Source organism: Schistocerca piceifrons, chromosome X (assembly GCF_021461385.2).
Source record: "Schistocerca piceifrons isolate TAMUIC-IGC-003096 chromosome X, iqSchPice1.1, whole genome shotgun sequence".
Lineage (NCBI taxonomy): Eukaryota > Metazoa > Arthropoda > Insecta > Orthoptera > Acrididae > Schistocerca > Schistocerca piceifrons.
In genome coordinates, this window is record NC_060149.1 from 381,586,821 (window position 1) to 381,603,930 (window position 17,110).

At 39.3% G+C, this 17,110-nt stretch overlaps 1 protein-coding gene across 1 annotated transcript in view; it reads left to right on the top strand.

Moving 5' to 3' along the window:
• The first annotated feature begins 9,746 nt into the window (after window positions 1-9,746).
• LOC124721735 (RUN domain-containing protein 1-like) overlaps window positions 9,747-17,110 on the top strand; it is a 182,325-nt gene continuing 174,961 nt past the window's right edge. The window contains exon 1 of the mRNA XM_047246836.1: window positions 9,747-9,979. Coding sequence (XP_047102792.1) covers window positions 9,858-9,979 — 122 coding nt within the window. The 5' untranslated portion in view covers window positions 9,747-9,857. The remainder of the gene's footprint in view (window positions 9,980-17,110) is intronic.

Consider the following 17,110-nt stretch of genomic DNA (forward strand, 5'->3'; position numbering starts at 1 on the left):
TCATTCTCAAAACACTGGGAAAACTGGTTAATGTATACGTTGGGGAGAGGAGGTTATGTAGGGTCCCTCTACACCTGAACCAACACGCATACCGACCAGGTAAATCATGTGAAACAGCTCTCCACAATCTCATCGGGAAGGTGGAAAAAGCATTCCACTTCCTAGAAATAGCCCTCTGCATCTTCCTGGATATCGAGGGGGCCTTTAGTAACACGACCTTCGTTTCCATGGTAAGGGCAGTAGAGGTGCATGATCTGTGGACCACTGTATGTAGGTGGACCAGAGCCATGCTTAGTGGAAGGAAGGTAGAGGCTACCATGATGAATGAAAAGATGGTAATTAAGACCACTAGAGGCTGCCCACAAGGAGGAGTTTTGTCTCCTCTATTGTGGCATCTAGTGGTGAACGAACTCATTGAGGAACTAAATTCCAAATAACGCTTCTGCCAAGGATACGCAGATGACCTTGTCATAGTAATACTTGGCAAATTCACTGACACAGTCAGGAATATGGCGCAAGAGGGGTTGGACATTGTGCAAAAATGGTGCATTAAACAGGATCTGAGAGTTAATCCTAAGAAGACTGTTGTGGTGCCATTTACGAAGAGACATATTCAGCATGCAAGTTGGAATCTAAAGCTCTTCAATGAAACTATACCTGTGAAGGTGACAGTGAAATATCTAGGGGTAACCTTGGATGTGAAGCTAGCTTGGACCCCTCATATTAAGAGTATCTGCTCCAAGGCAAAAAGCACTTTAGTGAGTACTAGGAGGGCTTGTGGCAAAAACTGGGGCCTAAGCCCTGGATATACACCACAGTGGTTAGACCTAGGATTTCCTATGGGGTCGTAGTGTGGTGGAAGAAGGTAGAACAGCGGGTTGCTGCTAAAGAGCTTGCTAAGGTGCAGAGATTGGCCCGCTTAGTCATAATGGGCGGAATTAGCAACACACCAAGCGCTGGAATGGAAGCCATGCTGGAAATGCCTCCACTTCACCTTTGGGTTAAGATGGAGGCAGCAGCTGGGGCATACAGACTTAAAACTGGCCAAAACTGGGTCTCATTTGGATATCCTGAATTGCAAACTAACATAGTGAGTGAGGTAAATATAGGTATGGCTGGGGAAATGCCCGCTGACTATATAATGACTCCTAACTGCTTCGACAAGCCTTACAACATAACAACTGGAAGTAGGGAGCAGTGGGAAAAGACAGTTCGACACCATACGGGGGACACCGTTTGGTTCATCGATGGGTCGAAAACAGATCAAGGCGTTGGGGCAGGGCTGTATGGGGTTCAGCCAAGACTGGAGAGCAGAATCTCTCTAGGGAAACTGGCCTCTGTATTCCAAGCCGAAATTACTGCAATCAGGGCATGGGTGGAGGAGAATATGAGTAGGTGCTACAATGATCGTAGCATCTACATCTATTCAGACAGCCAGGCAGCCCTGAAATCATTGGCAGCTCCTGCAACAAGATCTAAGATTGTTGCAAATTGCCACAAGGCTCTGGTGGAGCTAGGGGGAAGCAGTAGGGTGTACCTAGTGTGGGTCCCTAGCCACTCAGGGATCTGTGGCAATGAACAAGCCGACAGATTGGCTAGGATGGTGGCAACAACTCCATTTATTGGACTGGAACCTGTCTTGACAATCACCAAGGCTATGATCAAATTAGAACTACGGAACTGGCTTAGGAAACAGCATGTAGGATATTGGACCAAGGTCCATAAACAAAAACATGGTAAGGTAATGATGCCCAAGCCATTTTTTAAAAGAAGCTCTGTAATCCTGTGATTGAACAGGAAAGAGATCAAACTCATGACTGGACTGATGACCGGCCATGGGAACTTCAAAAAACACCTACACACAATGGGTATAATGGAAGACGACCCAAAATGTAGGATCTGTGATGAGGGTGAAGAAACTGCATCACACCTAATCTTTGAATGCATGGCATTGGAGAGTAAAAGATACAGAATCTTTGGGACAACTAGACCTGAAGAAATTGTGTCTAACAAAAAACTGGTAGAGGGACTCCTTGCACTATTTAAGGGCACTGGCTGGCTTTACTAGATATACAGGGAGCGATACCACACAATAAACTTAGTTTCGGTGCGGGCAGTGGCGGGTTAGACCTAAGCTGTTTTAGCTCTCCTGTTAAAATCAAATCAAATCAAATCAATCTTGCAGCTGTGATTTCTTAAACTGATAGTTCGGTAATTTTCAGATCTGTCGGTACCTGCTGTCTTTGAAATTAGAATTATTATATTTTTCTTTAAGTCTGAGGATATTTCGCCTATTTCATACATCTTGCACAACAGATGGAGGAGTTTTGTCGTGGCTGGCTCTCTCAAGTCTATCTGTAGCTGTAACGGAATGTTGTCTGCTCCTGGGGCCTTGTTTTAAGTCTTTCAATGCTTTGTCAAATTCTTCATGCACTATTATATGTCCCTTCTCATCTTCATCCACGTCCTCTTTCATTTCCATAATATTGCCCTCAAGTACATCTCCCTTATATAGACTTTCTATATACTCCTTCGACCTTTCTGTTTTCCCTTCTTTGCTTAGGACTGGTTTTCCATCTGAACTCTTAATATTCATGCAGGTGGTTCTCTTTTTTCCAAAGGTCTCTTACCCCTAGTGATATATGCTTCTACATCCTTATATTTGTCCTCTAGCCATTTCTGCTTAACAATTTTGCAGTTCCTGTCGATTTCATTTTTAGACGTTTGTATTCTGTTTCACCTGCTTCATTTATTGCATTCTTATATTTTATTTTTTCAAATATTAAATTCAGTATCTCTCGTGTTACCCAAGGATTTCTATTAGCCCTTGACGTTGTACCTACTTGATTTTCTGCTGCCTTCACTCTTTCATCTCTCAGAGCTGCCCATTCTTATTCTACTGTATTCCTTTCACCTGTTCTTGTCAGTCGTTCCCTAATACTCTCTCTGAAACTCTCTAGAACCTCTGTTTCTTTCAGTTTATCCAAGCCCCAGATCCTTAAATTCCCCCCTTTTTGCAGTTTCTTCAGTTTTAATCTGCAGTTTGTAACCAAAAACTGTGTTACAAATCAATATAAACGATACTATTCACACCCATGTCTTACCAGAGAAGTTTAGCCTGCTGGCCATTTGGAGCACTGCTGTCTCATAGTATAACAAAAATGAGCAGGATTGTCACGACTGTATATGTAAGACTGTATTAAACCTACAACCACCTGAATCAATTACCTTCATTCAGTTGCTCTCATAGACTGGTTTCACTCTAAAGAGTGAATGAATAATTCAATCGATACCCAAAACTACAGCCAAATGAGTCGATTGTTTCTTAAGATTCGACTGAATCGATTGTTTTATTTGAGTTTTCCATATCACTATTCTCGTAGCCAGCAAAATATTTAGATCTGTCCCTGATGGTATATGTGTGATGTCAAATCAGACGTCAAAAATGTCCCACTGCCTGTATATAGGATATGAATAAGCAGTTACAACAGTTGTGGGCCAGCTTGCCTCATGAGAGGATAAAATGGCTTTGTGACACCCCCACCAACAGAACCACTGGATGCATCCAGGCCAAGGGCGTAATGTCATGCTAACAAGCAGGCTCATACAGTCAAGTTCTTTCGAAATTTGGCTCGATCTTACAAGCACTGAAATAATATCACATACCTTCTCAACCACTGAAGTTTTATTTCATTACCTTTCCCTTTCTGACTGCTTCAGTTTTTGTCAGGCAGTGTTTCGCCGGCCGCTGTGGCCGAGCGGTTATAGTTGCTTCAATCCGGAACCGCGCTGCTGCTATGGTCGCAGGTTCGAATCCTGCCTTGGGCATGGATGTGCGTGATGTCCTTAGGTTAGTTAGGTTTAAGTAGTTCTAAGTCTAGGTGCTGATGACCTCAGATGTTAAGTCCCATAGTGCTTAGAGCCATTTGGGCCATTTTGAGGCTGTGTTTCTTTCCCTTATATGCTCCATGTATTGCTGAATATTTCTCTGCTCAATACTCTGGGCTTACCAGCTATCGTGGTTCTGGCAAGCAAGTCATGTTCACGAGCCGAAGGAAACAACAGAGACTATGTGTGCGTTTAACAAGTATTTTCTTTAAGCATTTTGGAGTGTTACTTTTAAAGGCACGGTGTGCCGATTTTGCTACAAGTTTCTGTCTTATTGCAAAAGATGCTACGCTGTTTGTGTGTATTTTGTTTTATACTTTCCACCCGCTTCCCACACTCACAGTTCCCATGGCGATGCCGCAAAACAGACTAGGAGTACATGTAGATTTTTATATCTGCAGACAGAAACCAGAGCTTAGCTCTTACCTACCCTCATAATATCAGTGTACAGAGCGACATCACAGGAGTATAATACACACAACTAAACCATAATCCAGTGTGATTTTTCCTTTCACCTTTATCACAAAACTTTATTAATTGTCATATAATATCATAAAGGTAATAACAAAACTACTGTACTTTCGAATTACCAATTGCATTTTACTATGTGTGAGACATTGCCTATTGTTCTAATAGGATAATGACAATAAAATTATTATTACTGCTTGTTGTCTACACAGTTACATAACTTTGGTGATATTTTCTGACTTATTTGTAATCAAAACTGTGATATATTTTGATAACATTATTTGTTTTCTGTTTCATAGTTTAAATGTCTATAAATAGTCAATACTTCACCTTATCTGTCTAGTATGAGTCATACTAACGTCTTCCTTCTCCTTGGCTCGATAAGATACCTCCTTAATAGATTTCGTAATGGACAGCATTGTGTGCAGTGTGATAACATTGAGATATAATCGTAACTCCACTCACTCATTTGTATATTTCATTAAATTCATTTCAATACTAACAATAGTAGGTGCACCGACATTCAGTATTATATCACCCTATCTTCATAATATGAATTTGAATATCACGTTGAACACAATAAACGCCCGTCCACACACAACGATCTGTCTGCGTAAATACCTGCGAAAATCGCATCTGCGCAGACAGATCGTTGTATATCAGCAGGGATTTGCACAGATACGAAAAGTCGAACCATGGCATTGTGTGGAGACCGCCGCAAATCTTGTGCGCGAAATGTGTCTGCCGCGTCCACACTGAATTTGAAACATGTTTCTCGCTATTTGATGTGGACACCGTTTGGAAAGCTGTCTAGAAATATGTTTTCAAATGTTTCGGAACATGGAAACATCTATCCGTAGAAGTGTCCGTACTTGTTGCACTGTGCAGTCTGCTGTTTACAGTTGTACTACGTTGTTTTGTAATGGCGTTATCAAGTTTTCCAAGAGAAAAGTAGAATGGGCGAGAGAGCAGATTGTAGAATTGATGTCATTGTACCAGGTGGAGGAACGTTTATGGAATATTAGAAACAAGAAATACAAAGAATAACAACAAAAAACACGATGCACTGCTTAGAATTGCTGCATTTTTTCAGATAAAGAAAGAGTGCGTCGAAAAAAGATTACAGTCCCTTGCCCTGGCGTATGGACGAGAAACGAGAACGGTCGGGCAGGGGTGCTGACACTGTACCCAAAAGTAATTGGTTTGGATATGCGCTGCTGCAGATCCTCAACAATGTTCGCGAGCCGAAGAAACAACAGACGCAGTGGGAAAAAAGGTCTAAAACTATATCTTGCTTTTCTTTATTTGTATTTTGTACTTTAGAGTAATATTCATCTATTGTTATTTTGTTACGATTCACTTCCTCCCCATGGGCTTAAAAAATAATCTGCAAAATCCTATCAAAATTGTTTGTTCGTGTTGGAAGCATTCCCTTGTATATTCTGAGGTGCAGTAAAAATCGATGCAGCGTTATCTGCTCTCCATGTGCCTGGGACCATCTCACCTTTCTGTATATCGTAGGAACCAAAGCTACCTTATGCGTTATACCGCTTTCTTGCCCCAGCATTATGTCTTAAAATATTGTAGAGACACGCAACTGTAAATGTGTTTGTTCATGCCTTCTCTGGCTGCAGCAACATTGGTTTTCAGAATAGACGAAAAATAGAAGCTATGTTGCTGAATGTGTTCTCGACAACTATTCTTGCCCTTCACAATCGGTAATTAAAAATTCTTTCCTTCGAACCTTTATCATGCCGTCCTGCGTACAGTTTCATAATACTCTCCTGTAGTGGAAAAGCATAAACTACCACAAGAACGTATGGTAAGGCTTTTGTTCCTCCAAAGAAGCTTTCATCTTGTGGCAACTTCAGGTTCTTTTTGTCATTTAGTTCACTTATGATCAGCCGGCCGAGGTGGCCGAGCGGTTCTAGGCGCTACAGTCTGGAACCGCGTGACCGCTACGTTCGCAGGTTCGAATCCTGCCTCGGGCATGGATGTGTGTGATGTCCTTAGGTTAGTTAGGTTTAAGTAGTTCTAATTTCTAGGGGACTGATGACCTCAGAAGTTAAGTCCCATAGTGCTCAGAGCCATTTGAACTTATGGTCAAGTTCTTGAATACACCACCATCGAAAATTCTTTCTCGGCAGCCCAATATCTACGTACGATTAGTTGTAGCAAGTGTCAATGACAACAAGCAGCACGATGCTAAATGACCCGTTGTAATTACAAAATTCACTCCCAACAGCAACACGGTACTATAAGATTATGCACTTCCTATCAATTGCTCTCACACAACGGGGCAATGATGGATTTGGGAGAACTTACATAATGTTTCACACCATCGTTTACAGTCGCTGGCATATGAAAGAAAGAAATTTCATTTCAGGTTTTAGCAGAGGAATTTTTGGTTGGAGAAATTGAAGGCAAAGAGGCCGTTGCTGGCCCTCCAACATCAGCTCCTCCACCTTTCTAGTAAGACGAGTGGTTGGGAAGCAGGACAGTGGAGCACATAATGTTCTCACGGAATTACTAAAGAACGTTCTTAAGAGATAAGAAGACAAAGTGCCACTACACTGCAGTCGTTCTGTGAAAACTGCTGCAAACATGGCGAGCAAGAGCAATAATGAAGCTAACGATTATAGTAATGCAAGAAGAAGTAGATCATTTAGAATGTTTGCAGTCGTCAGTGGGTTAAATGTGTCAGGGGAATCAATTAGAAGTGTTGATTCTCCTGTCACATTAATAAGCAATGCCGACACTGACGACATAGTCAAGGATTATTTTTAACGATATGTGAGATGATTCCTAAAGAATAAAAATTACGTATATTTACCTGTGCTTTTCAGTTACTTGCCTTTACGTACTCCTTCAGTACTCCCATCAGCACTCCACAAACTTCAGGTACTATTTCAGATCTAGCTTGCTTCGAAATGTGAAATAAATAGGCCAGGGTCTGAAATGAATTTCCTGTTGCCAGTAAACGAAGAGTAACAATAAGTCTTTGGTTGACTGTAATTGCCTTCCTGAAATATGTGTCTTAAAAAAAAAAAATAGTGCCACCATATCTGTCAGAAATTCAAAATTGGTATATAACATCCGAATGAAGTTACGGAAACCAGAGCCGTCTTCAGTATTTAGTTACCGTAACAATTTATATCCGCCAGTTGTTCTATAGTGCGTTTTCGCCCACTTTCCGTTCACGTTCCAGTACTGTCCGCCCTGATAGCTGAATGGTCAGCGTGACGGATTGCCGTCCTCAGGGGCCCAGGTTCTATTCCCGGCTGGGTTGGGGATTTTCTCCGCTCAGGAACTGGTTGTTGTGTTGTCTTCATTATCATTTCATCCCCATCTGGCGCGCATGTCGCCCAATGTGGCGTCGAATGTAATAAGACCTGCACCAAGGCGGCCGGATCTGCCCTGTAAGGGGCCACCCGGCCAATGAAGCTACACACTCACTTTTTCACCTTCCAGTATTAATAGTGCAGCGCCACATATAATTAGTTTCCTCGTCAATAGACATCGCAATAGACAAATAACATTGCTGATGGTGTGAATACACAACGAAACATCTTTCCCGCTAATGTGGACAGTACCAGAGACAAGAAGTTGGAAACGTTTGCGAAACACAGCAGGAAACAATGTTTCCAACAGAAACATGTTTCCAGTGGCAATGAATTCGCCACTCTACTAGAACTGAGGTATTTTAGTTGCCTTCGTCAAATCCTCTTTCAGGACATCGTAAATAACTTCACATGCCCTGTTGCCAAATATCTTAGCGTCAGCCGCATATGTGCTGTAATTGCTCTCCTCATATTTTTCCGTATTATATGAGAGATTGTGAGCCATTTTGCTTGGTCTTGCTGATTCTTGCATTTGTTTGCAACAGAAGCTGCGATCACAGACCGTATCAGAATTTCCTCTATTACGAATTTCTGAATAAAGGAAATTAACTTTTGAGATTGCGGCAGCCTAATCGCTTGCCGCTGCATTTCTTTCCTAGACCGACACACGGTGGGCGAGCAGTGGATGGGAACTTTTGTCATTTGAACACATCATATTTGCAGCGAATTTGTAACTGCACAGATTTTTGTACAGGTATTTGTGCAAACATATCGTTGCCAGCGGGCTGGTTTTCAAATTATGTCATATATACGTAACATCAAGAACATGCTTTCTCCAGACTTATTTGAAGAATTGGTCACAAAAATTACCAGTCCATACACTAACATCCAATTCCGAGTTCGTTATTGAGCAATTGAAAATATTTGATTTTCTGAAACAAACGATCTGTCTGCGCAGACATCGGTGCAGATGTCTGTACATGCAAAAGATCGCTGCAAATGTGGTGTGTTCACACGACACAAACCCCAATCTACTACTCGCCCGCCATCTGTCGGTGTAGAAAAGAAATATCAGTGGCAAGCGACTACGCTCCCCGCAAACGTCAAACATTTAATTCAGTTATTTTGAAATATAGAAATGGAGGAAGTTCTGTTGTGGTCTGTGTTCGCAACTTGTGTTGCAAAAAACATTCAGACCAAGCGCAGGAAACAGAGAAAGAGGGCAAAATGGTGTAGACAGTGGCTGCTAAAGCAGTTTTCTCACGTAAATTTACTGAGAGAGTTGCAGGACGAACCTAACGACTGGCGAAATTATTTGCGGATGGATGTCGAAACTTATAATTATCTCTTAAAGCTTGTAACCCTTCATATTATGAGAAAAAATACTTGTATGAGAAGGGCAATTTCTCCTCATGAACGGCTGGCGGTAACATTGACACTCCAATTTCATCTTCAATTGTACTCCTGCTTGGTCTTGACGTTTCTTGATCACTAAGAAAGCCAAGCAGATCAAAATACCATAACGTTGGCTGGTATACTTGATCTACTCCTACACCAGATCTAGATTTCTGAACTTTGGATAACTCAATTAGAGCATTGTATGCTGCAGTCTTTTTGTCTCGGTCACTATATTCTTTACTTTTAATCTTCCACAAACATGGGTGGTTTCTACATATTTCAATGAATTCACTTACAAACTCTTGAGAACACTGACGAGTATCAGCCAATTTAATGCCCTGTGCACGCAAACACTAGACTGAGCAAACAGCTGTTTCGCGCCAGATTTGCGGCGATCTCCTGTCCACACGCTCCAACTTGTCTGCGCAGATGTGGTTTGAACCCACAGATTTGAGAGGTTTCGCTCAAACCTCCAACTCCAACTTCCAGGTTTGCACACACCTCAGGTTGGTGCAAATCTTCTGTCCACACGCAACGATCTGTCTGCGCAGATGTGATGTGCGCAGACATTTGCGCAGACAGATCGTAACGTGTGGACGGGCCTTATGTTTACATACTGATAAGTATACATATCTAGATGAAACTCTTTGCCATATGGTTTGACGTTTCTTAATGTGGTCTCTTTATGCTGGTGTTTGTTATGTTTATATTGTTTCGAAATGCGATGAAAGTTATAGATTCTTAAATTTTTAGTGACTAATAATGTGTGATGAGGGAAGTGATTGTACGGATATTTCAGAATTCAGACCTGGTGAAAGGTGGCCGCCCGTTGGTGCTAATGAACTCGATGACGAAACAGTTTCATGTGGACAGAACGATTGCAGGTGAGCGTCTGCTAGCCCTACTAAGAAATGCAAACGTTTACTCGGTTTAGTATCTTCCGTAATTCTGTAAGTAACGTAATACAGAGCCATGACGGGTGTCGCGGATGCGTAATTTCGTGTTTTAATAATTCGGCAGGATGAAGTATACTGTGTATTAACACCGTGTTTTCTTAAACGGTTTTTCTTTTAAAAGAAATTTAAAAAAACGCAGCATAGGAATGACGATCGTAGATATTGCCAAGCCCCGATACTGCTCACATTACCTTTGTAATCGCGAAAAGACTATACAGAAATGTTGAATTGCACATTGCTTCATTCAACACTGAATGAAATTAAGCTTAATGAGAAGCTCAGACAGGCAGGTACTAGAGATGCTAAAATATCACAAGATTCTCTTAAAGGTACAGTGAAAAATAATGTTAGTATGTCACAAGATTCGCATAAAATTACAGTCAAAAAGCAATGTTAGTATATTTAATCAGAATATCAGGAGATTAGAAAACAAAGTAGATGAGCAACTTATTTGTGTAGAAGTTTTAGAAACTGAGGTTGGAATATATGTGCTATGCATATCTGAACATCATATAGTCACAGGTATGGAAAGGGTAAATGTAGGTGGATATAAGGTTTCAGCACATGTAAATAGACACACAACATGGAGAGAGGAAGAGTTGCCATATATGTTAAAACTTCTCATAGTGTGAAAAATTTAGAAACAAAAAAATTGTATAGAGCAACATATAGAAGCATGTGTATGTGTAAGTTTTAACTAAATAATAGTACATTTATAATTGTAGCAGTGTATAGGTGCCCATTGGGAAATATTCACCTTTTTGAAAAACTTGGATTCTTTGTTGTGCTATCTGTCAGGCAGAGGGAACAAATTATTATTTGTAGGGATTTCAGTGTAGATTTTCTGAAAGAGAGATATCTTGAAGTTATACTTGATTCTTTCAATATGATGTCAGTTATTGCTTTTCTTACTCAGGTGGTACAGGAAAGCAGCACACTGATGTACAATGTTTTTATAGACCTAGCTTAATTTTATCAACTAAAAACTTTCCCTCTTAAGAAGTGTCTGTCTGATCATGATGCACAGCTAGTTACAGTATATGACATATACAGTAATGCAAAATAGTCCTCCAAATTAGTGTGTTCAATTAATTATTTCCCGAAGAAAACAGTGAAGCATAATTGTAAGAAACCATCTAAAAAGCCTTGGCTTACTAAAGGGATGAAAATATCTAGTAAACATAAATTGGAAATATATGTTATAGGTAGAAGGAGTAATGATCCAGAAACAGTCAAACATTATAAAAACTCTGCACTGTATTAAGAAAACTTGTTAAAAAGTCCAGAACTATGTGCATTCTGTCTGAAATTAGCACCTCTGATAACAAAATTAGAACAATTTGGAATATTGTTAAAAGGGAAACAGGGCAACCAAGAGCACAGGAAGCTCATTTTTCTATCAAACTCAATGAAAATTTCTTAACAAAAAGTCAGGACAAGAAAATATTTTTAATAATCATTTTTTAAGTATTGTAGAGAAAATAGAGTCCAGCTATTCATTAGAAAATGCAGGGTTGTATATGGAAGAGGCAATGCTCAAGCAATTTGATAAAATTGAAATTAAAGCCACCTTTCCTACTGAAATTAGAAAATTTGATCAAAACTAAAGCTCACATGGAATTGATGGCATTTCCAACAGAGCACGAAAAGCTTGTTCCCAACAGAAAACTAGGATTCTCAGTCATATGTGTAGTAGCTCACTGAAACAGGGCATTTTTCCTGATAGACTGAAATATGCTATTGTTAAACCATTGCATAAAAAAAGAGAGAGGTCTGATGCTAACAACTACCACCCAATCTCACTTCTGACAGCTTTATCCAAAATTCTTAAAGAAGTAATAGATTCAACAGTAGCTTCACATATTTGTGAAAATGAGGTGCTAACAGGACATCAGTTTGGTTTTCAGAAAGGTTTTTCAGTAGAAAATGGTATACATTCTTTCACTGATAAAACATTAAATGCTCTGAATAACTGAACATCACCATTGGGATATTTTGTGATCTCTCAAAGGATTTTGACTGTGTGAATTATGAAGTTCTTGCAGATAAGCTTAAGTATTGTGATATGAATGTGACAGTGCATAAATGGTTTGATTCACAGTTCATTTGGGAAGTGCAGAATGTTGAAATTAACAGTACAGATAGCCTGCAAAAATCAGGAGAGTCCTCCAGCTGGGGAGATACCAAGAATGGTGTCCCACCAGGTTCAGACTTGGATCCCTTATTGTTCTTTAATTACATGCCACTCTACATTAATGAAGATGCAAACCTAATTCTTTTTGCAGATGATACAAGTATAGTCAAAACATCCAACAAACAAGAATTAGCTGAAGAAATTATAAATAATGTCTTTCAGAAAATTATTAAGTGGTTCTCTGGAAATGGACTCTCAGCAAATTTTGAGAAAACATGTTATATACAGTTATGTACAGTACATGGTATAACACGATTGATAAACATAGACTTTAAACAGAGGTTTGTTGCTAAGGCAGAGTATTAAAAATATGTGAATGTGTGCATTTATGGGAAATTGAATTGGAAGAAACACATTGATGATCTGCTAAAACTATTAGGTTCAGCTACTTACACTGTTAGAGTTATTGCAAATTTTGGTGATAAACATATCAGTAAATTAGCTTGCTCTGCCTATATCCATTCACTGTTTTCGTATGGCATCATATTTTGGGGTAATTCATCATTAAGAGAAAAAGTATTCTTTGCACAAAAGTGTGTAATCAGGATAATAGCTGAAGCCCATCAAAGATCGCCTTGCAGACATTTATTTAAAAAACTCAGGATATTCACAGTATCTACATAATAAGTGTATTCAGTTATGAAATATGTTATTAATAACCCATCCCAATTCAAAAATAATAGCAAAGTGCACAGCTACAACACTAGAAAAAAAGACGATCATCAATATTGTGGGTTAAATCTGACTTTGACACCGAAAGGGGTGAATGATGCTGCCACAAATATCTTTGGTCATTTAATATTGATATCACGTGATAGGAGCTACGCTTCAAGATTCACTGACTTAGTATAGAAATATGGTTTCAAATTGAATTTCTTTGGATCTACCGGCAGGGTGCGATTTGTGCTATTACCAGTGGGGGGGATGTCTTGGGGGGTTAGTAGAATTATATATGTTACTAGCTTGGACCATGGCATTACGCATGGTTAAACAGCTATTTATAAATAAATGTTAATGCCGAAACTCACTATTGACGCGTATACACTATCAGAAAAGCCATCTCTTGTTATATCTTTAAAAGTACATTATAGGTAAAGCATATTTACAAAATCATCTACATACAGGTACAGATATATGGGCGGAACTCAAAAAGTAGAGGCACATTTGTGTAAAGTTGTACTTATTCTGGTGACAGAAAACTGAAACATATTAATAGTATTAATATTAAGACTTATTAAAAACTTTCAGTGTTTGGCTCCACAAATTTAAATTATATGTAAAGTTTTACTCCAGTGCATGGGAAATAAACATCCCAGGTTGGGATGCATAAAATAAAACCAGAAAAGGGGATGGTCTGATGCAGGGGGGGGGGGGTGGAAATCCCCCCCCCCCATACCTCCCCTGCAAATCGCACACTGTCTACCGGAGACAATGGCCAATCAGCAACCTGTATTGACAATGTTCTAACTAATTATGTATATAAATTCTGCCTAGATCTAGGTATTTCAGATCATTGTGCATTATTCATTGAGCTGCCACAGACAGACAGGAACATTTCACATATGAGAATCCATATGAGCAGAAATTTTAGCAAAGAAAACTTGCTAATATTTGGTAAGAAGCTAAAAGAGAAAACATGGCCTTTTGATATTCTATCTCATGTGATGAAAAGTTTCAGAAATTCCTAAATAGTTTTCTTGGTGTCTTTAATGGAACATTTTCACCTAAACTGCGCAGCAATAAAATGACAAATAAATTAAAGTGGATTACTCAAGGCATAAAAATTTCCAGTGTAAGGAAAAGGCAGCTGTACAGAGAACTAAAGTACAAAAAAATATTGATTTCTTTGGATATGTTAGACACTATAAAACCATAAAACCATTTTTAAGAGATGTCAAGGCAGCAAAACATGCTAATTTTAAATCATAAAAATAAGACAAAGGCTATGTGGTCAGTCATTAAATCTGAGTTAGGCATTAAAGCCTGTAACCAAGGAATTTCAAAAATTCACATTGAAGTAAATGCTGTTATATGTCCAACTCAAATACCAGAGAACTTTAATGAATTCTTTATAAATGTAGCAATGTCTGATGTGGGTGTAATAAAGTAACACAACAAATTAAATCCCTTTGGACTAAGTGGAATCTCTGAAAACTTTACAAAATCCTTAAAATTTTCCGTGGAGGAAGTAGAAAATGCTATTCTAACACGAAGAAACAAAAAATCTGCCGGTTGAGTTGGAATGGCCTCCAAAGTTATTAAAGTAGTTCACAATAATAAATCAGTGTTTTGAAGAGGGCGGTTTCCTACAGGTACTGAAATATGGTTAAGTCAAACCACTCTTCAAGAAGGGATCATGAGAGATCATGGAAAATTATTGTGTTACCTCAATTCTCCAAATCATATCTAAAATATTTGAACAACATGCTGTTGCCCATATCCAAAACGTCATTGCAAAATATTCTGTTATTCTCAACAATCAGTTTGGAAAAACACCATTGATGCAACGATCAGTTTCATTCAGAAGATAAGTACATCATTAGACAAGAGAAATAAGGTGGCAGGAATTCTCTGCGACCTCACAAAGGCGTTTCATTCTGTAAACCAAGCATTGCTTATTTACAAACTTGAAAAGTATGGCATAAGTGGCACTGCCCTATAATGGCTTCAATCTACTTATCAAACAGAAAGCAACGAGTCAGTATCCCTTTAAACAGCACATATTATTATTCTGACTGAAAAAAAAAAGAAAAATCTCTCAGGGTGTTCCACAAGGCTCCATATCAGACCCAGTCCAATTTCTCTTCTTTGCCAATGACTTGCCATTAAATATCAGCTCTCCATCAGTTCTGTTCACAGATGATACTTCTGTCTTAGTTGAAGATCAGGATTTGGAAAAAATTCCCAAATCTTTGATCAGTACTCTCAAGTACCTTAGAAACTTAGTTCAGCTAAATGGGTTGAGTTTAAACTTATCTAAGACTCACATGATACAATTCAAAACCAAACAGTCAAAATGTGAGCAGGTTAAGATTGTTCACAACAGCCAGGATATATAAGAAGTTGACTCAGTCAAATTCTTAGGTTTAAATGTAGATCAAAATGTTAGCTTGCAGGCACACTTTAAATACCTAGCAAACAAATTGAGCAGCTTTGCATTTGCAATGCAAATATTATCAACTGCAGCTGACATGGACACATGAAAAGTGGCGTATGAGAGCTACTTTTTTCGGGTAACTCAACAAGCGTAATGCGGATACTAAAAATACAGAAAAAAATCATGTGAAATATGCACACTGCAAGTCATAAAGAACCATGTCGTACATTATTTAGAAAACTTAAAATATCAACTCTGCCATCCCTATACATATATATGATATTACTGTATTTTTGTACAGCAGATGTTAATTAGTTAAGGGAAACCATTTTGTCCATTTGCATGATACTAGAAACAAAGACTTATTCTCCCCATCCACTGCCTCAGACTGTATGCCCAGGGACCTCAATTCATGGGAATGAAAATTTGTAATAAATTAAAAGGGAACAAGTTGATGCAGATGAATTTAAGTCCACTTGAAAGAAAGCTATACGAGGTACTGACACTGAACTGTTATTGCTCAGTGGATGAATTCATGCAGGACAGACTAGAAATTTGAGCTGAATACAATATGTTACATGTTCCAAGAAATATACCTATAGTGCTATTATTTAATGTCATGCTATTATTAATTAGTGTAAAAATCATTGTAACTGTATTAAAAATTTTTGACATGTCTCCTGTCTGCAAACCAAATGGATTGCAAATGTACGTCTTGAGATGAATAAAATACAGTTCACAATTTGACCAATATCATTAGAAGTCTGACAGATGCCAACCAACATAAAAAAAAACTTTCTGAATTACCGCTCCTTCTGCTCAACAGATGAATCTTAGATATGAAGTAGTAACTGAAAAATATAGTGTGTAAAATATACACACAACTGAAGACCCAAAGAAACTGGTGCACTTGCCTAATATCGTGTAGGATCCCTGTGAGCACGCGGAAGTGCTGCAGCATGGTGTTGCATGGACTTGACTAATTTCTGAAGTAGTGCTGGAGGGAATTGACACAAAGAATCCTGCAGGGCTGTCCATAAATCCGTAAGAGTACCAGCGAGGGGGCGGGGGGGGGGGGGGGATCTCTTCTAAAATGAGCAGCATGTTGCAAGGCATCCCAGATATGCTCAATAATGTTCATGTCTGGGGAGTTTGGTGGCGAGCAGAAGTCTTTCAACTCAGAAGAGCATTCCTGGAGCCATTCTGTAGCACTTCTGGATGTGTGGGGTGTCACATTGTCCTGCTGGAATTACCCTCTGCCGGAATGCACAGTGGACGTGAATGGATGCAGGTGATCAGACAGGATGCTATCATACATGTCACCTAGACATATCAGGGGTCCCATATCACTCCAACTGCACATGCCCCACACCATTACAGAGCCTCCACCAGCTTGAACGGTCCCCTGCTGACATTGAGTCAATGGATTCATGAGATTGTATCCACACCCGTACATGTCCATCCGCTTAATACAATTTTAAATGAGACTCTTCTGACCAGGCTACATGTTTCCAGCCATCAACAGTCCAATGACGAGCCCAGGCAAGGCGTAAAGCTTTGTGTTGTGCAGTCATCAAGGGTACACGAGTGGGCCTTCGTCTCCGAAAGCCCACATTGATGATGTTTTATTGAATGGTTTGCACACTGACTATTGTTGATGGCCCAACATTGAAATCTACAGCAATTTATGGAAGGGTTGCACTTCTGTCATGTTGAACGAGTCTCTTCAGTTATTGTTGGTCCCAGTCTTGCGTGTGTACATTTTGTG